Source organism: Fringilla coelebs (assembly GCF_963513975.1).
Source record: "Fringilla coelebs genome assembly, chromosome: 22".
In the NCBI taxonomy this organism is placed as follows: Eukaryota; Metazoa; Chordata; class Aves; order Passeriformes; family Fringillidae; genus Fringilla; species Fringilla coelebs.
Genome location: NC_140048.1, coordinates 4,152,675 through 4,174,773, shown reverse-complemented (window position 1 = coordinate 4,174,773; position 22,099 = coordinate 4,152,675). Strand labels below are relative to the sequence as shown.

The window sequence follows — 22,099 nt, the reverse complement described above, 5'->3', positions numbered from 1 at the left end:
ACATCCCGGCATTCCAACCCTGCTGGCACAGGGGGATCCTCCCTGGCACCCAAACCCAGCTGCCAATCTGGAGGGAAGTGCCAGGAACATCCCGGCGTGGGGAACACCGTGGTGTGAGTGGGAAAACAGCAGGTTCACACCCCAACCCCACATTTCCCCCAATTCCAGGTACATGAGGGCTCCTCCCTCCCTTAGGAAGAGGGGCTGCACTCCCAGCATTCCTGATGGGAAGTGAGGAACCGGGGGGGAACATCTCCAGCAACCTTTAAATTGGAACTCAGGGAAAAAAGGGGGAGCTTTGACCCCCGAGCGCCGCTTGGCTGCGGATCGGGACTGGGATTGGGATTGGGATTGGCAAGGGGGATCCCAGGGGATGTGAGTGGGATCACCAGAGGGATGGAACTCCCAGAGCACCCAGGGATGTCCCCCCTGCCCTTCCCGGCCCTCCCACTCTGCCTGCAGGCACATCCCGGCAGGAAAGGGGCGAAAGTCGCTCCTGCATTCCTGGGAACGGGAATCCCGGCCGGGAGCCCCGGAAGGATCCGGAATCCTGGGTGCCCTTTTCCCACCCTGCACCACATTCCATCGTTCATCCATGAAAAAAAACCTGGGATTGCTCCAGGATGGGATCCGAGGGGACCCCAACCCCCAGCCCGTTGTCCACGACCCCCACAGGAGAGGAATGGGAGCATTCCCGAATTTTGGGGAGATCCACCCCCGGGAAGTGGCTCTGGGAGAGCCCGGGGATCCAGGGTGGGGTTTGGGGCTGGGGGAATTGGGGTTTGAGGGATTTGGGGTTTGGGGGGCTTGGGGTTTGAAGGATTTGGATGGTTTGAGGGGTTTTGGGGTTCGGAGGATCTGGATGGTTTGGGGTTTGGAGGCTTTGGGGGGTAGGAGGGTTGGGGGTTTTGGGGTCTGGAGAGTGTGGGGTTTGGGGATTTTGGGGGGTTAGGGGGTCTGGAGAGTTTGGGGGGATTGAAGGCTTTGGAGAGTTTGGGGGGTTTGTAGAGTTTGGGATTTGGAGGGCTTAGGGGTTTTGGGGTTTAAAGAGTTCCATGAGGTTGGGGTTTAAGGATTTGGACAGTTTAGGGTTTGAGGAGTTTGGGATTTGGAGAGTTTGGGGGGTTTGGAGGGCTTGAGGGTTTTGGAGAGTTTGGGGTTTAGGGATTTTGGGGGGTTAGGGGTCTGGGGGGTTTGGGGTTTGGGGGGATTGGAGGCTTTGGAGAGTTTGGGGGGTTTGGAGGGCTTAGGGGTTTTGGGGTTTTAAAGAGTTCCGTGAGTTTGGGGTTTAGAGAGTTTGGGGTTTAAGGATTTGGAGAGTTTGGGGTTTGAGGGGTTTGGGATTTGGAGAGTTTGGGGGCTTTAGGGGGTTTGGAGGGCTTGAGGGTTTTGGGGTTTCAGGAGTTTGGGGTCTGGAGAGTTTGGGGTTTGGGGGGTTTGGAGGGCTTGAGGGTTTGGGGGTTTCGGGAGTTTGGGGTTTGGAGGGTTTGGAAGCTTTGGAGAGTTTGGGGTTCGAGAGGTTTGGGACTTGGAGGGCTTAAGGGTTTTGGGGTTCAAAGTGTTTCGTGAGTTTGGGGTTTGGAGAGTTTGGGGTTTAAGGATTTTGGGGGGGTTAGGGGTCTGGAGAGTTTGGGGTTTGGGGAGTTTGGAGGCTTTGGAGAGTTTGGGGGGTTTGGAGAGTTTGGGGTTTGAGGGCTTTGGAGAGTTTGGGGGTTTTGGGGTTTAAAGAGTTTTGTGAGTTTGGGGTTTGAAGGATTTGGATGGTTTGGGGTTTGAGATTTGGAGAGTTTGGGGGCTTTGAGGGGTTTGGGATTTGGAGGGCTTAGGGGTTTTGGGGTTTAAAGAATTCCATAAGTTTGGGATTTGGAGAGTTTGGGGGGTTTGGGATTTGGAGGGCTTGAGGGTTTTGGGGTTTCAGGAGTTTGGGGTTTGGGAGTTTGGGGTTTGGAGGGTTTGGAGCAGCCCACAGCCCTTCCCACTATTCCTTCCCCTCGGATCCTTGGCTGCGCTCCCAGGGCCGGAATTCCCGAGGGATGCAGAGCCAGGAGGTCCCAGGCTGGGAGAGGGGCCGGGAAAGAAACTGGGATAAAAATGGGAAATAATGCGAAATAAAATGCGGAAATAAAGCGAAATAAAAAGGGAAGTGAAGCAAAATAAAAAAGGGAAGTGGAGCCCAATAAAGCGAAATAAAAGAGAAACGGAACAAAATAAAAAAGCAAAATAAAGTGAAATAAAAGAGAAATGGGATTATAAAAGTGAAATAAAACAAAAGATAAAAAGCAAAATGAATTGGAGTAAAAAAAGGAGAAAAACGAAAATTAAAAAAAAACAAAAGAAAGGAAAATAATAAAGAGAAATGAAGTGAAAAAACAAAGCAAAGGAAAAAAGCAAAATAAAGCACAAATACAAAGCACAAAAACAAAGCTAGGAAACAAAACTACAGCAGAATAACGATGCCAAATGTAAAATTAAAAAGTGAAGGTAAAAAAAGAAGCCACAAAAGAAAGCAAAACAAGGAAGCAAAAAAGCAAAATAAAATTAAGTCAAATAAAGCAGAATAATGAAGAGAATTAAAGCAAAATAAAACAGTAAAATAAAACTGCAGAATAAAACAAAAAGTAACAGAATAAAGCAAAATTAAAAAATAAATAAAGCATAATAAGGCAAATTAAAAAAGCAAAAATTTTGAAGAAAGGCAAAATAATAAAGGGAAATTAACGGGAATAAATGGAAATACACGGAAATAAATAGGAATAAACGGGAATAAATGGGAACACATAGGAATACGTGGGAATAAATGGGGATACATGGGAATAAACGGGAATAAATGGGAATAAATGGGAATAAATGGCACTGGGGCCGCACCGGTCCCGCCCCCCGGGCTGGGCTGGGGCGGCCCCGGGAGCCCCCGGCGGCGCTTTGGGGGCCCGGGGCGCTCCGGGCACTCGGGGAGCCCCGGTCCCTGACCCCGACCCCTCATCCCATCCCATTCCCGATCCCGATCCCGCCCCCATTCCCCGGTCCCGGTCCCGGTGCCGGTTCCTGACCTGAGCTCATGGCGCGGCCCCGCGGCCCCGCGCGCCGCCGGAAAGGGCGGGGCCAGAGCGGCGGGGGATGCTGGGAATTGGAGTCCGCACCCCCAAACCCAGGTGTGACACCCGGGGGATGCTGGGAATTGGAGTCTGCGCCCCAAAACCAGGTGTGACACCCCGGGGGATGCTGGGAATTGGAGTCCGCACCCCCAAAACAGGTGTGACACCCCGGGGGGTGCCGGGAATTGGAGTCCACACCTCTAACGCAGGTGTGACACCCCGGGGGATGCTGGGAATTGGAGTCTACACCTCTAACGCAGGTGTGACACCCCGGGGGATGCTGGGAATTGGAGTCCACACCCCAAAACCAGGTGTGGAATCCCGGGGGATGCTGGGAATTGGAGTCCACACCCCAAACCCAGGTGTGATGCCCCGGGGGATGCCGGGAATTGGAGTCCACACCCCAAAACCAGGTGTGGCACCCTGGGGGATGCTGGGAATTGGAGTCTACACCCCAATACCAGGTGTGATGCCCCAAGGGATGCTGGGAATTGGAGTCTGCACCCCCAAACCCAGGTGTGATGTCCCAGGGGATGCCGGGAATTGTAGTTCACACCCCAAAACCAGAGTGTGACGCTCCAGGAGTGGCGTCCCTGTGACCTCACAGCAGCAGCCTCCCATTTCTGGGAGGTTTGAGTAATTCAGGCCAAAATGACGAATTCACCTTTGAGCAAAGCTGGAGCAGCTCCTTCCCCTCAGCCCCAGGAGCTGCTCCAAACATCCCAAACTGGAGAAAGCTGCAGGGAAAAAAGGAAGAACCACCCCTAAAAAAATCCTATTTTCTGAGGATTTGGAGTAGAACTCAGGAATACAAACCAGGGTCCCACAGGTTGGGAACAGAACACCTCGCTCCTGGTGGATCTGGAGGTAAAAACATCAGAGAGAAGAAGATTCGACCCTAAACCCTCAGTTTTATTAGGATTTGGACTAAAAATCAGGAATACAAACCAGGGTGGGACAGGACACCTTGCTCCTGGGAGAATGGGATCTGGAGGTAAAAAAAATGCACTTGTTTCAGAGAAAAGAGAAAGATCCACCCCTAAAATATCCAATTTTCCTGGGATTTGGAGTAGAACTCAGGAATCAAACCAGGGTCCCACAGGCTGGGAAGAGAACACCTTGATCCTGGTGGATCTGGGGGTAAAAATATCACAGAGAAGAAAAGGATTCATCCCTAAAAAAACCCCATTTTCTTGGGATTTGGAATAAAAATCAGGAATACAAACCAGGGTCCCATGGGGTGGGAAGAGAACACCTTGCTCCTGGTGGATCTGGAGGTAAAAAAAATACACTTGTTTTGCAGAAAAGAGGAAGATCCACCCTAAAAAAAAAATCCATTTTCTTAGGATTTGGAGAAGAAATCAGGAACACAAACCAGACTTGCTCCTGGTGGATCTGTCCCATCCTGCCTCCAGGGAGCTCCAAACCCTCAAGTTTTGGGATTGCAGGCTCAGGATCCTCCCCCAATTCCCTGTTCCCAGTCAAACCCAGGACTCCCAGCTGCTCCCAGCCCTGTGAGCTCTGGGCTGGCAAAACATTCCACAAAGGGAATGAATAAATGAATAATAACTGAATAATAAATGAATAACAAATGAATAATAAAGGATGGAGCCTGAGCTGTTCTTTACAGCCTTTATTGCAAGTGCACAGGTAACCCTGGCACAGGTGTGAGGGTCACTCTGGGGTCACCCTGGGGTCACTCTGGGGTCACCCCGGGGTCACTCAGCCCTCAGGCAGTCGCTGCCTTCTGCTTGTAGGTGGCCATCATCTTCTTGATCTCAGCGATGGCTTTGCCGGGGTTCAGCCCCTGTGGGAGGGGCTGGTCAGAGCCTGGGGGGGCTGCAGCACCTCCCTCCCCTCCCTCCTTCCTCCCTCCCCTCCCTCCTCCCTCCCCTCCCTCCTTCCTCCCTCCCCTCCCTCCTCCTCATCCCAGCCCCACTGAACTCCCAAACCTGCTCCTGTTCCCCCTTTTTTTCCCCCCAAAAACCTGGAACTTGGCTGGTGCTCTCCTTCCATGCTGGGCTGTGCCCCATGTCCTGTGTCCCCTCCATGCCAGGTGGTGACACTGCCCCAGTGACCCATGTCCCTCCATGCCAACCTGTGCCCCATGTCCCTCCATGCCAGCCCACACCCTGTGTCCCTCCATACCAGCCCATGTCCCTGTGTCCCCGTGTGCCAGCCCATGTCCCTGTGTCCCAGCCCACGCCCCGTGTCCCTCCATGCCAGCCCATGTCCCCCGTGTCCCTCCATGCCAGCCCACACCCTGTGTCCCTCCATGCCAGCCCATGTCCCCGTGTCCCAGCCCGTGTCCCCGTGTCCCCCTGTGCCAGCCCATGACCCCGTGTCCCCGTGTGCCAACCCGTCTCCCCGTGTCCCCCCATGCCAGCCCGTGTTCCCCGTGTCCCCGCCTGTGTGCCAGCCTGTGTCCCAGTGTCCCCCCATGCCAGCCCATGTCCCCGTGTCCCTGTGTCCCCGTGTGCCAGCCCGTGTCCCCGTGTCCCCATGTCCCCGTGTCCCAGCCCATGTCCCCCCGTGTCCCAGCCCATGACCCCGTGTCCCAGCCCGTGTCCCCCTGTGCCAGCCCGTGTCCCCCTGTGCCAGCCCCTGTCCCCGTGTCCCGGTACCTTGGGGCAGGTGCGGGTGCAGTTCATGATGGTGTGGCAGCGGTACAGTGAGAACGGGTCCTGCAGCTGCGCCAGGCGCTCCTCCGTGAACTCATCGCGGGAATCGATCATCCAGCGGTACGCCTGGGGAGGGGACACGGAGGGGACACTGCTGGGACAGGGACAGTGCTGGGACAGTGCTGGGGACACTGCTGGGACTGGGACACTGCTGGGACACTGCTGGGACACTGCTGGGACTGGAACACTGCTGGGACACTGCTGGGACACGGCTGGGACGGGGACACTGCTGGGACTGGGACACTGCTGGGACTGGGACACTGCTGGGGACACTGCTGGGACACTGCTGGGACAGGGACACTGCTGGGGCACTGCTGGGACTGGGACACTGCTGGGACTGGGACACTGCTGGGACTGGGACACTGCTGGGACACTGCTGGGGACACTGCTGGGACACTGCTGGGGACACTGCTGGGACTGGGACACTGCTGGGGACACTGCTGGGACACTGCTGGGACTGGAACACTGCTGGGACACTGCTGGGACACTGCTGGGAACACTGCTGGGAACACTGCTGGGACACTGCTGGGGACACTGCTGGGAGGGGGACACTGCTGGGGACACTGCTGGGACAGGGACACTGCTGGGGACACACACACACACCACTGGGGACAGGGACACTGCTGGGACACTGCTGGGGACACCCACACTGCTGGGGACAGGGACACTGCTGGGGACACCCACCCTGCTGGGGACACCCACCCTGCTGGGGACACCCACCCTGCTGGCACCAGCTGGGGATCCCACGGTGACACCCACCCAGGAGTGCCAGGCCAGGCTGGTGACACGGATGCCTGAGGATTTTATATTCTCCATTTTTCAGACCCTGTGCTGCATTAGTGCCAACTCCAAACCCCACACAGTGCCAGCTGCTCTCCTCCCATTCTGGTCAGACACAACAACTCCTCTGGGCCTGAAACTCCAGAACACCCTCCAGCCTCAGGGCCCAAAAAGTATCAACAAAATGAGTTGGTGGGCAGCAAAGCTGGGGTAAATGACTTCACCACCTGAAGCTGTAATTGGAGCATTAACCCCTGATATGTAAATGGGGTTAAAAATTTGTAATTGTCTGAGAAACTCGTGACCATTGTTCATTTTGGGTGTAGCCTCGGAGGGTTCTGACTGCCCAAGGTGTGTCTGCTGAAGGCCTTCAATGAATACCCACTTTATCCTCTTAACCCTGTCAGCCTCTGCTCCAGGAGCCACTCCAGGCACCCACACCGGCCAGGTGACACTGGCAGGTGACACTGGCAGGTGACAGAGTGTCAGTCCTCACCTGCATGAGCACGGCAGGGCCCAGGTACTTGTCCCCGTTCCACCAGTAGCTGGGACAGCTGGTGCTGCAGCAGGCACACAGGATGCACTCGTAGAGCCCGTCCTGCGAGGGAGGGGACACAGCAGGCTGTCACCACAGGGCTGGTGACACAGGGATCCGCCCCTGTCCCCACAGAGCAGCTCCTGTGTGAGGCAGCAATTCCTGAGGAGGGGAACAATCCCAACCCTCCCAGACCAGGGCCAGGAGCTGCCCCCCATGGTCCTTGTGTCCCCCCCATGGTCCTTGTGTCCCCCTCCACAGTCCTTGTGTCCCCCCCATGATCCTTGTGTCCCCCCCATGGTCCTCATAGACCCCTCATGGTCCTTGTCCCCTCCATGGTCCTTGTGTCCACCCCTTGGTCCTTGTGTCCCCTCCATGGTCCTTGTGGACCCCCCCATGATCCTTGTGTCCCCCCCATGGTCCTCATAGACCCCTCCATGGTCCTTGTGTCCCCCACACTGTCCTTGGGTCCACCCTTTGGTCCTTGCGTCCTCTCCATGGTCCTTGTGGCCCCTCCATGGTCCTTGTGTCCCCCCCTTGGTCCTTGTGTCCCCCTTCCAGCCCAGGGAATTCATTCCACGGTTCCAGGAGCCCCACAATGAACCAGGCTCTGGGGCAGCAGGGGAAGGGCACGGCCTGGAGAGGAAGGGGGAGAGTCTGGGCTCTCCTGCCCCCCCTGCCTTGGGTTCCTGCACTCCCACCTCAGCTCTCCTGCACCCCCACCTCAGCTCCCTGCACTCCCACCTTGACTCTCCTGCACTCCCAGCTCATCTCCTGCACTCCCAGCTCCCTGCACTCCCACCTCAGCTCTCTGCACTCCCACCTCGGCTCCCTGCACTCCCACCTTGCCTCCCCTGCACTCCCACCTTGGGCTCTTGCATTCCCACCTCAGCTCTCCTGCACTCCCACCTCAGCTCTCCTGCACTCCCAGCCCGGCTCCCCTGCACTCCCACCTCGGCTCTCCTGCACTCCCAGCTCTCCTGCACTCCCACCTCAGCTCTCCTGCACTCCCACCTCAGCTCTCCTGCACTCCCAGCCCGGCTCCCCTGCACTCCCACCTCGGCTCCCCTGCACTCCCAGCTCTCCTGCACTCCCACCTCAGCCCTCCTGCACCCCCACCTCAGCTCTCCTGCACTCCCACCTTGGCTCCCTGCACTCCCAGCCCATCCCAGCCCAGGCAGGGGTCTGTCCCCAGCGGACAACCCCAGGTGTGCTCAGCAGGAAGGAAGGGCAGAGTCTGCCTGGCAGTTCCGGGCTCAGCCTGTCCTTGAGGGCACCCTGGCACGGAACAGCTCAGCTCCTGGATCACTTCCCCCCTGGATCACTTCCCTGTTTTTATGGGCAGGTTTTTTTCCAGGCACAGGAGCAGTTCAGTTCTATCTGGAGGTGATCCAGGCAGCTCTGCTCACTCCTGCTGGAATGAGGAGCTGATTCCTCATCCTGGACAGGAAACTGAGGAGCTCGGGCTCCCCTGAGCCTCCCTGTGGCCCAGCAACTTCTCCCAGACAGAGACAGAGCCCAGCCTGGCTTAATTCACATTCCTGAACATTATTTTGGGATAAAAGTTTGAGCTCAGGGAGATTCCTGGTGCCAGAATTCCCAGCAGCTCCAAACAAGCCTTAGGGAAGAGCTGCCAGCCCCGAGGGCAGAGCTCCCTCTCCTCACTGCAAATCTCATTTTTAACTGCACCACTCCAAAGGATCAAGGATTTAAAGGAATTTTCCCACCAAATCCAAGTTTCTCCTGCACACAGGCTGATCCCAAAGGGAGAGGAATTCCAGCATAGGGATCAAGAGTCATTTTCCAGGGGTGACTTTTGGGTTTCCTTGTTCCCACCTGGCTGAGAAGGGGACTCCCAGGGCAGGGAAACTCCCTTCAGAGCTCTGAGGGATCAGAGAAGCTGGAATTGCTGCCTCTGGACAGAGATTCCTACAGCCTGTCCAGCCCTGGGGCTGCTCAGGTGTCACACCAGGGGCTATTATGGGATGTCAGCTTGCAGACACCCAGGGCACACCTGCAGTGTTTCCCTGCACCCCCTCTGCTCAGCCTCCCTTCCTGCTGCTCACATCCACCCCTCCCTCCCAAAATGGAGATTTGGTGCCTCCCCAGCGGAGCAGGGGCAGGCTGAGCTCGGAATCCTGGAATGATGGGTCCATCCTGGCAGCTCAGAGGAAAAACCCTTCCTGATCTGCTGCTAATCCCTGTGGCAGCCATGGAAATCCACCCCAAACCTGGGCCACACATCGGCCTTGTAAAGAGCTGATCTTCATCCACCCTCAAAAAACTTCCCTCAAAATCCCCCCTGCTCAAGACAGACACCCCAAATCTCGCACTTGAGCTGTTCCCAGGAGCTTTTCCAGGCTGGGAGCACAGCCAGACACCCTCTCCCCACTGGAATGCTCCAGCCTGGAACCTGCTGGCAGCAGCAGGAATTCCGCAGGGGAGTGGGATGAGGGGCAATGGGATCAGAGCCCCCCTGATCAGGCCAGCCCAGCTCCCTGCCCCGAGCCAGCAGCCCCAGCTGGCTCAGTGGGATGGGGTGTGGGACTGGGAAGGGGCTGGGGGCTCAGCTGTGACCCTGGGCTGCTCTGGGAGGGGTTTCAAGGCTGAAATTGCAGAGACCAGTTTCTGGCGGTCCTCTATGGACTGCAGGTACTGCTGCTTGCCCTCCTTGGACTCGTCCTTCTTCTTCAGGTAGGGCTCGATGGATTTGTACTGGGCGTAGAAGTTACTCAGGTCCTGGGGGCAGGAAAGCACAGGGATCAGGTGATGGGGCTGAGGAGAATCAGGGAATATCCCCAGCTGCATCCAGCCCAAATCCCATCCCTGCTGTCCCCACCGTGGGGCCCTGACCCCTCCCTTCAGCCCCACCCTTGTGGGGGCAGCGCCTCTTCCCAAAATCCCCCCTAAATCCCCTCCTGGCACAGCTTCACCTCAAATTCACACCTGAGCACCCGACCAGGAGGTGCCATCCCCTCCCCAAGCCTGACACATTCCAGGCCAGCACACATTGAGTCACGGGGAGCCACCCAAGGGACAGGCCAGCCCTGACCCCGGTGGCAGCTGCCACGCCCTGCTCCCAGCCCGGGCTGTCCCTGCCAGCCCTGCACTCACCGGAACCAGGTCCTTCACCACGTACATGTGGGGCAGGGGGTAGATTTTGGTGACTTTGCTGAGGTCACTGTCGATTTTTTTGATGCAGGCCAGGGTGTTGCCCCCGGCGATGTTCATGGCACAGGAGCCGCAGATCCCTGAGGGAGGGGGAAAAGCAGAGCCAGGTGTGGGATTCTCCCTCCTGAACCCAAAAATCCCCCTGGGCTGTCCTGGGGAAACTCTGCTCGGCTCTTCCCAGCCCACCAGGATCCCAAAAGAACTCCTCCCAACCCAACAGGGTCTTGGAAAACCTCTTCCAACCCACCAGGATCCCAAAAACTCCTCCCAACCCAACAGGGTCCTGGAAAACCCCTTCCCAACCCACCAGGATCCCAAAAGAACTCCTCCCAACCCAACAGGGTCCTGGAAAACCCCTTCCCAACCCACCAGGATCCTCACCTGTCCCAGAAAACATCTGGAAAGGTTTTTCCCAACCTTCTGGGATCCTCATCCATCCCAAAAAATCTCTTCTCGCCACACCAGGGTCCTCACCCATCCCACAGAACCTCATCACAGGTTCTGGAAAAGCCTCCTGCTGCTCCTCCAGAGGCCTTACCCATCCCCAAAAAAACCCTTCTTGTTCTATCATTGTCCTCACCTCTCCTGGAAAACCTCTTCCCAACCTGCCAGGGTCCCAAAAAATCCACCACATTCCTAAAAAACTCCTCCCACTCCACCAGGGTCTTCATCCATCCCACGAATGCCCCAAAGGAGAAGAAGGCCGGAATTCACCACTGGGGCTGGAAGTGTTTTAACTTCAGCAAGAATCAAACACAGGAGCTGCTTTCATCAGCACTAAAACCCCTTTTTCCATGGGGCAGCTCCCTCCCCAGCAGCAGATGAGGGGGCTTGGGTGTGATTTGGGGAGGGGAGAACATCCAGCCCGGCCCTTGGGTTTGGGGAACGAGGTGGGAGCCAAGGGAGGCATAAAATAAATAAAAAATAAAAAACACACCAAAAAAAATGGCATTAAAACATGGAGAACTGCTGCAGCCTCCTCAGGCTGGCAGGGATGGAAGGGACTCCTGGGAATCATCCAGTCCAACCCTGGAGCAGGTGGCACTGGAATGTGTCCAGGGGGGTTTGGGACCTCCCTGGGCTCTGTCCAACCCTTTTTGCCCCTAAAAGCCCCAACTGAGCCTGGTTTTGTCCTTCCTTTCTGTGCTGGGATGTCACAGGATGGATCCAAGCTGGAGTAAACCAACTGCTCATGGGATTGGCAGTCAGAGGAGGTGCTCAGTACCCCTTTTTTCCCCAAAACCTGGAATCCAGGCTGACACTGCCCTTCATTTCACACCCTTGGAGGTCACAGGATGGGTCCAAGTGACAGCAAACTCACAAACCCTCACAAACCTCACTCGACCCTTTTTCCCTCTAAAAGCTGGAGCTGGAGTTCCACTCCAGGAAAAGAACTTTTTTCCAAAGGTTCAGCTGGAATTTTTATGTTTTAATGGAATTTTAGTGCTTTAATTTGTGGCTGCTGCTCCTTGTCCTGTCTCTGGGCACCACTGGGAAGGCTCTGGCACCATTCCCTGGAAATATTTGTAAGGACTGATGGGATCCCCTCTCGGCCTCCCCATCTCTGGAACAGGCCCAGCTCCCACAGAAGGGGAATAAAATGCCCCAAATCACCCCCAAAATTCAGGAATGTAACCCCATTCCCCCCAGGCAGGAGCCCCCTCCCCTCGTGCTCATTCCCAGGGCACAAACTGCCCTCCCAAAGGTGACAGGAGGCAGCAGGGGCACAAAAATAGCCCAACAGAGGGATGAAATGACTCCTCTGAGGGTGTTCCCAGCCCCTGGAGAGCCACAAGGTTCCTCCCACTGCAGAAAGGCTCTCAAGCATTTTCCAGCCAGCTGGGAGGGGAGCAGGGCCTGCAGCAGGAATGTGGGACTGGGGGAGCCACAGAGGGGCAGGATGGAACCAGCTCGGCCTGAAAACCCGTCCTGGCCAGGGAAAATATTCAGGGTAAAAGTTATGGCTGTCTGGGAGCCCCAGCCTGTGCAGAATTCCTGCCCTGCCGTGCAGATTCCAGAGGAAAAGGTGCCTCGGGAGTGCTGATCTCCATTCCCACCCCAGACAAAACATCCCCGGGGAATGCCTGCCCTGAGACTGCCCCTGCCTGCAGACCCACCTCAGCAATGCAGAGTCATTCCAGCCAGGAATGCAACCCCACTGCTCAGCATGTCCCTAAATCCAGAGTCATTCCAGCCAGGAATGCAACCCCACTGCTCAGCATGTCCCTAAATCCAGAGTCATTCCAGCCAGGAATGCAACCCCACTGCTCAGCATGTCCCTAAATCCAGAGTCATTCCAGCCAGGAATGCAACCCCACTGCTCAGCATGTCCCTAAATCCAGAGTCATTCCAGCCAGGAATGCAATCCCACTGCTCAGCATGACACTAATGCAGAGTCATTCCAGTCAGGAATGCAATCCCACTGCTCAGCAGAACCCGAAATCCAGAGTCATTCCAGCCAGGAATGCTCTCCCACAGCCCAGCACAACCTTAAACCAGAGCCATTCCAGCCAGGAATGCACTCCCACAGCCTAGCACGACCCTAATCCAGAGCCATTCAAGGATGCAACCCCACTGCTCAGCATGACCCTAACCCAGAGCCATTCCAGCCTGGAATGCACTCACACAGCCCAGTGTGACCCTAATGCAGAGTCATTCCAGCCAGGAATGCACTCCTACTACTCAGCAGAACCCCAAATCCAGAGTCACTCCAGCCTGGAATGCACTCCCACAGCTCAGCAAGCCCCCTAAATCCAGAGCCATTCCAGCCTGGAATGCACTCCCACAGCCCAGCACGACCCTAACCCAGAGCCATTCCAGCCTGGAATGCACTCACACAGCCCAGTGTGACCCTAATCCAGAGCCATTCCAGGATGCAATCCCACTGCTCAGCACAACCCAAAATCCAGAGCCATTCCAGCCTGGAATGCACTCCCACAGCCCAGCACAACCCTAAACCAGAGCCATTCCAGCCTGGAATGCACTCACACAACTCAGCAAGCCCCCTAAATCCAGAGCCATTCCAGCCAGGAATGCACTCCCACAGCCCAGCACGACCCTAACCCAGAGCCATTCCAGCCTGGAATGCTCTCCCACAGCTCAGCACAACCCAAAATCCAGAGCCATTCCAGCCTGGAATGCACTCCCACAGCTCAGCATGACCCTAATCCAGAGTCATTCCAGGATGCACTCCCACAGCCCAGCACGACCCAAATCCAGAGCCATTCCAGCCTGAAATGCACTCACACAACTCAGCATGACCCTAATGCAGAGTCATTCCAGCCTGGAATGCGCTCACACAGCTCAGCATGACCCTAATCCAGAGTCATTCCCAGGATGCAATCCCACTGCTCAGCACAACCTGAAATCCAGAGCCATTCCAGCCTGGAATGCACTCCCACAGCCCAGCAAGCCCCTAATCCAGAGCCATTCCAGCCTGGAATGCACTCCCACAGCCCAGCCTGACCCGTGACTCAGGAGTTTTTCCCAGGGCAAGTCTGAGAGCAGCCCCAAACCAGATTTGGGAGCAGCCACAAGCCCAAACCACCAGTGCCCTTTTCCTCAACCCACCCCTGCCCTCGGCCAAAGGGCCAAGGAGAAGATTCCTGCAGCTGTTCCTCGAAGTCCTGAGTGCTCTCTCCCAGTTCACCCAGTCTGACTCCCAGAGCAGCACTGGCACAGCCCCCACTGCTCCCACTCCAGCCCTGCCCTCTCAGCCTCGCCGCTGGAATCTCTCCCTGACCTCCCCACGCACTGGGAGGCGGCAGAGGAACCAGACTGGGAGAGAAACTGGAACAACTGGGAGCTGTGGAAGGAATTACTGGAGCTGGCAGCTCAGAACTGTGTCATTACACCCTGGGAGCACCAACTCCAGCTTTACTCCCTGGTTCATCTGGGTGCTTTATCCCCACGGGTGGGAGGAGGGAGTTCTGAGCATTTCTACTCCCTGGGTCACTCGGATGTTTTATCCCCAAAAGTGGGAGGAGAGGGGCTCTGAGCAGTTTTACTCCCTGGTTCATTTGGGTGTTTTATCCCCAGATGTGGGAGAGGAGGGGTTCTGAGGAATTTCACTCCCTGGTTCATTTGGGTGTTTTATCCCCACGGGTGGGAGGAGGGAGTTCTGAGCATTTCTACTCCCTGGGTCACTTGGATGTTTTATCCCCAAAAGTGACAGGAGAGGGGCTCTGAGCAGTTTGACTCCTTAGCTCGCTTGGTTTTACCCCCACGGGTGGAGGAGAGTTTTAATCCTTGGGTCATTTGTGTGTTTTATCCCCAGATGTAGGAGGGGAGGGATTCTGAGCAGTTTTACTCCTGGGTTCACTCAGGTGTTTCATCCCCATGGGTGGGAGCGGAGAGGTTTTCAAGAGTTTTACTCCCTGGTTCCTTTGGGTGTTTTATCCCCATGGGTAGGAGAGGTTCTGAGCAGTCTTACTCCCTGGTTTATTTGAGAGTTTTATCCCCATGGGTGGAGGAGAGGGGTTCTGAGCAGCTTTACTCCCTGGCTCACTCAGGTGTTTTATCCCCAGGGGTATGAGAGGAGGGGTTCTGAGGAGTTTTACTCCTTGGTGTTTTATCCCCAGAGATGGGAGGAGAGGGGCTCTGAGCAGTTTTACTCCTTAGTTCACTCAGGTGTTTTATCCCCATGGGTAGGAAAGGAGAGGTTCTGAGCAGTTTTCCTCCCTGGTTCATTTGGGTGTTTTATCCCCATGGTTGGAGGAGAGGGGTTCTGAGCTCCCTGGGGCTCCCACAGCCAGCACCCACAGCATGCCAAGGCCGTTCCAGGTGGGAATGTGCTGTCCTTACCCTCCCTGCAGGACCTGCGGAAGGTCAGCGTGGAGTCCATCTCGTTCTTGATCTTGATCAGGGCATCGAGCACCATGGGCCCACACCTGTGCACAAACCCCAAATCTCAGACCCTGCAGAGCCCCCAGGCACGGGGCCTGACCCCTGCACCCACACTCAGCAGCACCTGAAAGGGTTTTTAACCATTCCCATGAATTGTGTGAACCCCAGGGGTCAAACAGGGATCTCTGAGCAGCAGGGCAGCCCAGGGGCAGGGTGGGTTGGACTCCTGTGACCACTGAGGGCTTGGCCAAGCCAAACCCCAGTGACCTGTGCTGGCCCCTTGTCCCCTCTCGGGGTCAGGCTGTGACAGCCCTGCCCGGCCCCGTGAGTCACGAGGGACACGGGACAGACAGGGGGGACAATTTGTGTCATTTTACACCCAGGGCACCACCCAGGGATGGCTCACTGGGGCAAAGCCACCCCAAAACCAGAGCTGTGGCTCCTGTGGGGTTTGAGTAGGGCTGGGTGGCAGTGGGAGCTCCTGGAAGGGATTGGGGTGGATCCCTCTGGAAGGTTTTGGGGTGGGCTCCACTGGAGGAGCTCCTGGAAGAGTTTGGGGTGGATCCCTCTGGAAGAGTCTGGGGTGGGTTACACTGGAGGAGCTCCTAGGAAGGGCCTGGGGTGGATCCCTCTGGAAGGTTTTGGGGTGGGCTCCACTGGAGGAGCACCTTGGGAAGGGTTTGGGGTGGATCCCTCTGGAAGGGATTGGGGTGGGCTCCACTGGAGGAGCTCCTGGGAAGGGTTTGGGGGTGGATCCCTCTGGAGGAGCTCCTGGGAAGGGTCTGGGGTGGATCCTTCTGGAAGGTTTTGGGGTGGGCTCCACTGAACCCCTCCTGGGAAGGGTTTGGGGTGGGCTCCACTGGAGGAGCTTCTGGGAAGGGTCTGGGGTGGATCCCTCTGGAAGGTTTTGGGGTGGGCTCCACTGGAGGAGCTCCTGGGAAGGGTTTGGGGTGGATCCCTCTGGAGGAGTCCTTGGGAAGGGTTTGGGGTGGATTCCTCTGGAAGGGTTTGGGGTGGATCCCTCTGGAGGAGCTCAGGGAAATCCAGGCCCAGCATCCACAGGGAGGTTTCTCAGCCCCCTCCCAGGATCCCAGGCAAGCAGGAGCTGCTCTGGGATGCCACAGCCCTGGGAAGGGTGGATAGAGCTCCCACCTTCTCCCCTTTGGAATCCTGAGCTGCACATGGAATTCCCTTCTGGAATGCACAATCCCAGAAGGGGCTGGGCTGGAGGGACCTTCCCATCCCATCCCATTCCCAGGGGCAGGGACACCTTCCTCTACCCCAGGCGGATCCAAGCCCCATCCAGTCTGGCCTGGGACACTTCCACAGCTTCTCTGGGAACTCTGTGCCAGTCTCATGGGGAATTCCTTCCCAATATCCCATCTAAACCTCACCTAAGGAAGAATTCCTTCCCAGTATCCCCCCCAAACCTCTCTTCTTTCAGTTCAAACCCTGTCCCCTGTCACTGCTCCTGACACCTGCCAGGCCACCACCAGGCCTTGGGAAAAGCTGCTCTCCCTCTTCTTTGGCAGCCCCCAAGCTTTCCAAATAAATCAAGTCTATTAAAGCCACCAGCACCTCCTTAACCCATCCCAGGGATGGTCCAGAAATGTGGAAAACCTGCTTTTTTCCTGTGGAAAATCTGCATTTTCCTGTGGAAATTTGCTTAAATCTGCTTTTTCCTGGGACAACACCCACAGTTCCTGTGGAAAACCTGCTAAAATCCGCTTTTTCCTGGGCTGACACCCACGGGACTGTGCCCACAGAGAGCTGCTCTGTGCCAGAGGCGAGCAGCCCCTTCCCAGCCATTCCCTGGAGCTGGGATTGCTCCCCAGCCCCATTCCCAAGGGACACCCACTTGTTCAGGTCCACCTCGTAGGTCTGCATGCGGGGTTTGTCCCCGGCCTTGTCGGGGTCCCATCTGTAGATGGCAAATTTCTTCAGCCGCGGCGCCGCTGCCGCCGTCTGCGCCTGCCGGAGCACCTGGATCCAGGGAAAAACAGCCTCAGATCCAGGGAAAAACAGCCTCAGATTCAGGGAAAAACAGCCTCAGATCCAGGGAAAAACAGCCTCAGATCCAGGGAAAAACAGCCTCAGATCCAGGGAAAAACAGCCTCAGATCGCACCCAGATCCAGGGAAAAACAGCCTCAGATCCCACCCAGATCCAGGGAAAAACAGCCTCAGATCCCAGGAAAAATAGCCTCAGATCCCGGGAAAAACAGCCTCAGATCCAGGGAAAAACAGCCTCAGATCCCACCCAGATCCAGAGAAAAACAGCCTCAGATCCCAGGAAAAATAGCCTCAGATCCCAGGAAAAACAGCCTCAGATCTCGGGAAAACCAGCCTCAGATCCCACCCAGACCCAGGCAAAAACAGCCTCAGATCCAGGGAAAAACAGCCTCAGATCCCACCCCAGATCCAGGGAAAACCAGCCTCAGATCCCACCCCAGATCCAGGGAAAAACAGCCTCAGATCCCACCCTGGATCCAGGGAAAAACAGCCTCAGATCCCACCCAGATCCAGGGAAAAACAGCCTCAGATCCCACCCAGATCCCGGGAAAAACAGCCTCAGATCCCACCCTGGATCCAGGGAAAAACAGCCTCAGATCCCGGGAAAAACAGCCTCAGATCCCACCCCAGATCCAGGGAAAAACAGCCTCAGATCCAGGGAAAAACAGCCTCAGATCCCACCCAGATCCCGGGAAAAACAGCCTCAGATCCCACCCAGATCCAGGGAAAAACAGCCTCAGATCCCACCCAGATCCAGGGAAAACCAGCCTGAGATCCAGGGAAAACCAGCCTCAGATCCCACCCAGATCCAGGGAAAAACAGCCTGAGATCCAGGGAAAAACAGCCTCAGATCCCATCATGGATCCAGGGAAAACCAGCCTCAGATCCAGGGAAAAACAGCCTCAGATCCCACCCAGATCCCGGGAAAAACAGCCTCAGATCCAGGGAAAAACAGCCTCAAATCCAGGGAAAAACAGCCTCAAATCCCACCCAGATCCAGGGAAAAACAGCCTCAAATCCCACCCAGATCCAGGGAAAAACAGCCTCAGATGCAGGGAAAAACAGCCTCAGATCCCATCACAGATCCAGGGAAAAACAGCCCCAGATCCAGGGAAAAACAGCCTCAGATCCCACCCAGATCCAGGGAAAAACAGCCTCAGATCCTACCCTGGATCCAGGGAAAAACAGCCTCAGATCCAGGGAAAACCAGCCTCAGATCCCGGGAAAAACAGCCTCAGATCCACCCCAGATCCAGGGAAAAACAGCCTCAGATCCCACCCAGATCCAGGGAAAAACAGCCTCAGATCCCATCATGGATCCAGGGAAAACCAGCCCCAGATCCCATCCAGATCCAGGGAAAAACAACAGCCCCAGATCCCACCAGGAGGGATCCAGGAGGAGATACAGAGATGGATATGTCTGCATATATTTAAAAACATATTAAATAAATAAATATATACAAAGATGTATAAAGGTAACAACTACCTATATATTTACACACACACCTATATATACATAAATGCTATATATGTTTGGAATTACATGTGGATATATATGTGTATGCTGCATTAATCCACATTATTATTATTATATTGTGTTTACTTATAAATTATATATTTTATTACATAGATTATATAACAGATTGTATATCATATGTATTTATATACATATGTATATATAGGCACAAACATGCATTTATGCACATTGTTTATGGTGTACTTTATTTATAAATTATATGTACATGTTTATAAATTATATGTATGTATTTGTATATTCTACTGACTGTCATGATAATGACATAATTACATGTTTACTTTATTTATATAGTGTGTTTAAAAATATAGTCTATGTATTTATATATTGTATGTATTTATACAGTGTAGATTACATGTTATATAGAACACATCATATTTGCATTTATATATATGTACACATACACTTATATATGTACATATCAGTATACAATGCATTTTATATGGAATAAATTCATATATTCTATGTTTGTTTATAAATTACGTGTATTTATAGAGGTGTTTGTAAATTATAAGTATTTGAATATTGTGTTGTAAGTGTAATTACAATAATATAATTATGTTTTACATCTATATATCTTTATGCATGTGTTTTATATACATTACTTATATATAAGTAATATAAAATCACCCTCGGCCCTGCTCCCCCTGTTCTTCCCAACCTTTTCCTGGAATGTTCTCCCTGCTCTTCCCAACCTTTTCCTGGAGTGTTCCCACTGCTCTTCCCAGCCTTTTCCAGGGCTCCACTTCCCATCCCTGTTCTTCCCAACCTTTTCCTGAACCACTCCCCAAATTTCCTGTTGTCCTTTATCTCCCCCAAACCCCTCCCAGACCCTTCCAGCCGCTCTCTGCTCCCAGCCCCTCCTCAGCCCCCCTTTTCCCAGCCATTCTTCCCATATTTCCCCTCCTCCTGGATCTCTGCTGCCCCCAGCCCCTCCTGTCCCCTCCCTCCATCCCCTTCTCCTGCTCCTCCTTCCCTCTCCCAAATCCCACACACCCCTCCAGTCCCTCTGCCACTGACCCTGTTCCTTCCCAAATCCCACATCCCCTCTGCCACTGGCCCTATTCCCAAATCCCAGGGACCCCATTCCCTCGCACCCCACCCCATTTTCCCATCCACTCTTCCCAGATTTTACCTCATCCCAGTCCCACTCCAGCCCCCCCAAAACTGTTCCCCCGGCCCACCCCAATTCCCGCACAGCCCCTTCCACACCCCACAGACCCTCCCTTTCTCTTTCCCTCCGCAATTCCCCCTTCCACACCCCACAGACCCTCTCTCCCACTCTTTCCCTCCCCAATTCCCCCTTCCAGACCCTCCCTCTTTCTCTTTCCCTCCGCAATTCCCCCTTCCAGATCCCACAGACCATCTCCCCCACTCTTTCCCTCCCCAATTCCGCCTTCCAGACCCCACAGACCCTCTCTCCCACCCTTTCCCTCATGTCCATCCCCAGTTTCCCTTTCCAGACCCCACAGATCCTCTCTCCCTTTTTTCCCTTCATGTCTATCCCCAATTTCTCTTTCCAAACTCCACAGACCCTCTCTCCCACTCTTTCCCTCCCCAATTCCCCCTTCCACACCCCACAGACCCTCTCTCCCACTTTTTCTTCCCCAATTCCCCCTTCCAGACCCCACAGACCCTCTCTCCCACCTTTTCCCTCATGTCTATCCCCAATTTCCTTTTCCAGACCCCACAGACCCTCTCTCCCACCTTTTCCCTCATGTCTACCCCCAATTTCCTTTTCCAGACCCCACAGACCCTCTCTCCCACCTTTTCCCTCATGTCTACCCCCAATTTCCTTTTCCAGACCCCACAGACCCTCTCTCCCACTCTTTCCCTCCCCAATTCCGCCTTTTACACCCCACAGACCCTCTCTCCCATCCTTTCCCTCTCCAATTCCCCCTTCCAGACCCCACAGACCCTCTCTCCCACCCTTTCCCTCATGTCCATCCCCAATTCCCCCTTCCAGACCCCACAGACCCTCTCTCCCACTCTCTCCATCCCCAGTTCCCCCTTCCAGACCCCACAGGCCCTCTCCAGCCCCCTCCCCACAGCTCCTTCCCCCTCTTTCCTCACCTCCTCCTGCCCCCAGCCCCTTCCCCAGCCCTGCCCTCCTGTCCGCCCCTGATTCCCCCACAATCCACTCCAGCCCCCACACTCCAATTCCAGCCCCGTCCCCACAGCTCCCTCTCCCCCTCAGCTCACCGCCCTTCTCTTCCCCCCCATCCCGGACCCCTGCAGCCCCCGGCCGCCTCTGCCCCGCCTCCCCCCGCTCCATTGCCAGCCCCCGCGGCCGTCCCGGCCCCTCACCGTCCGCGGCCCAGCCCGCAGGAGCCGCCCGGGGACTCCGCTCCTCAAGGAGACTCTGATCGCGGCCGCCGCCATCTTGGCTCTGCGCAGTTCCGCCCGCCCCGGAAGCGCTCCCGCCGCCGCCATGTCCCTGCGCTGACGGGAAGGCGCGCCCGCCATTTTGAGTGTGGCTGCGCCCTCAGGAGGGCACCATGTTGGGTGCGGCGCGCCCTGTGGGACGGGAGCAGGACGTCCAAAACCCCCTTTTTCTTTCCGAATTTCCCCTTTTCCTTTCCTAAATCCCCCTTGTTTTCTTTCCATTCATTCCCAGCATCTTTGTTTTGCATGGAGGTACCTGTGCTGCTACCCCCCGCCTCAAGGGGACCTGCCCCGACACCAATGGGGCAAATGGTGGGCGCTGGGGAGCAAAGAGTCCCAGAGATATTAAGGTGGGAAAAGCCCTCCAAGGTCCCTCCAGGACCTTCAAGTCCAAGCTGTGGCTGATCCCCACCTTGTCCCCAGCCCAGGGCACTGAGTTCCACATCCAGGCCTTCCTTGGACACCTCCAGGGATGGGCACTCCAAACCTCCCTGGGCAGCCCCTGCCATAAAAAACCCCTGTTGGAAATGATGTAACTTTCCTAATTAGTTTTTAATTAATCATTATAATTGCTTGTAAGCAGTGCCCACTTTTAGCCAGCACAATTTAAAACTTCTTCGCGGGCTCATACTTCTGTTTTGATCATTAAATCACTGAAACCTTGTGTTTGTTAAAGCTAACCCTGACAAGCTTCAATAAAGCCAAAGGGCTGTGAAGACTGGACATCTGGGATCTCAAATTTATGGACCTTTAAGGACACTGGAGGAATAAGAAGGTGCAGAGGAGATTGAAGCCTGGAAATCTGGGGATTCCCAATTGAAAAAGACCAATCAAGGATGATAAAAGAGCTGAGGAATGTGGCCCAGCTCAGCATGAAGAGCGAGAAATCAATAACCAATAGTGGACAGAATGCTAATCAATGAAGAGCATTATTAGAACCCATGACCACTAATTTCTTTGTTAAAGATGCGTAGATAAATGAAAACATTTTGTATTGATGTGGACGCTGGAGCTCTGTCAGCCCCACACAAACCCTGGCTGAGTTTAAATAAAGTGACACCTGACT

The 22,099-nt window shown here is 55.1% G+C and overlaps 1 protein-coding gene across 1 annotated transcript; it reads right to left on the bottom strand.

The window, feature by feature from the left end:
* Nucleotides 1-4,710: 4,710 nt before the first annotated feature.
* Nucleotides 4,711-21,046, bottom strand: SDHB (succinate dehydrogenase complex iron sulfur subunit B). Its single transcript, XM_084220147.1, has 8 exons — nucleotides 20,956-21,046; nucleotides 16,963-17,087; nucleotides 15,063-15,148; nucleotides 10,203-10,339; nucleotides 9,711-9,827; nucleotides 7,050-7,151; nucleotides 5,717-5,839; nucleotides 4,711-4,899 (listed from the first exon to the last, which is right to left on the bottom strand). The coding sequence occupies exons 1-8, from the start codon at nucleotides 21,028-21,030 to the stop codon at nucleotides 4,822-4,824; spliced, it is 843 nt and encodes a 280-aa protein (XP_084076273.1). The 5' UTR covers nucleotides 21,031-21,046; the 3' UTR covers nucleotides 4,711-4,821.
* Nucleotides 21,047-22,099: the final 1,053 nt, after the last annotated feature.

Bases quoted from the DNA above. Each gene is read 5' to 3' on its own strand.
- SDHB (XM_084220147.1), bottom strand. From the start codon at position 21,030: ATGGCGGCGGCCGCGATCAGAGTCTCCTTGAGGAGCGGAGTCCCCGGG. The intron at 10,340-15,062 runs GTAAGGACAGCA...CCCCTCCCTCAG, and splicing joins CCGCAGGTCCTGCAGGGAGG to GGATCTGCGGCTCCTGTGCC. The intron at 7,152-9,710 runs GTCTCTGCAATT...CCTCCCTCGCAG, and splicing joins TAGAGGACCGCCAGAAACTG to GACGGGCTCTACGAGTGCAT.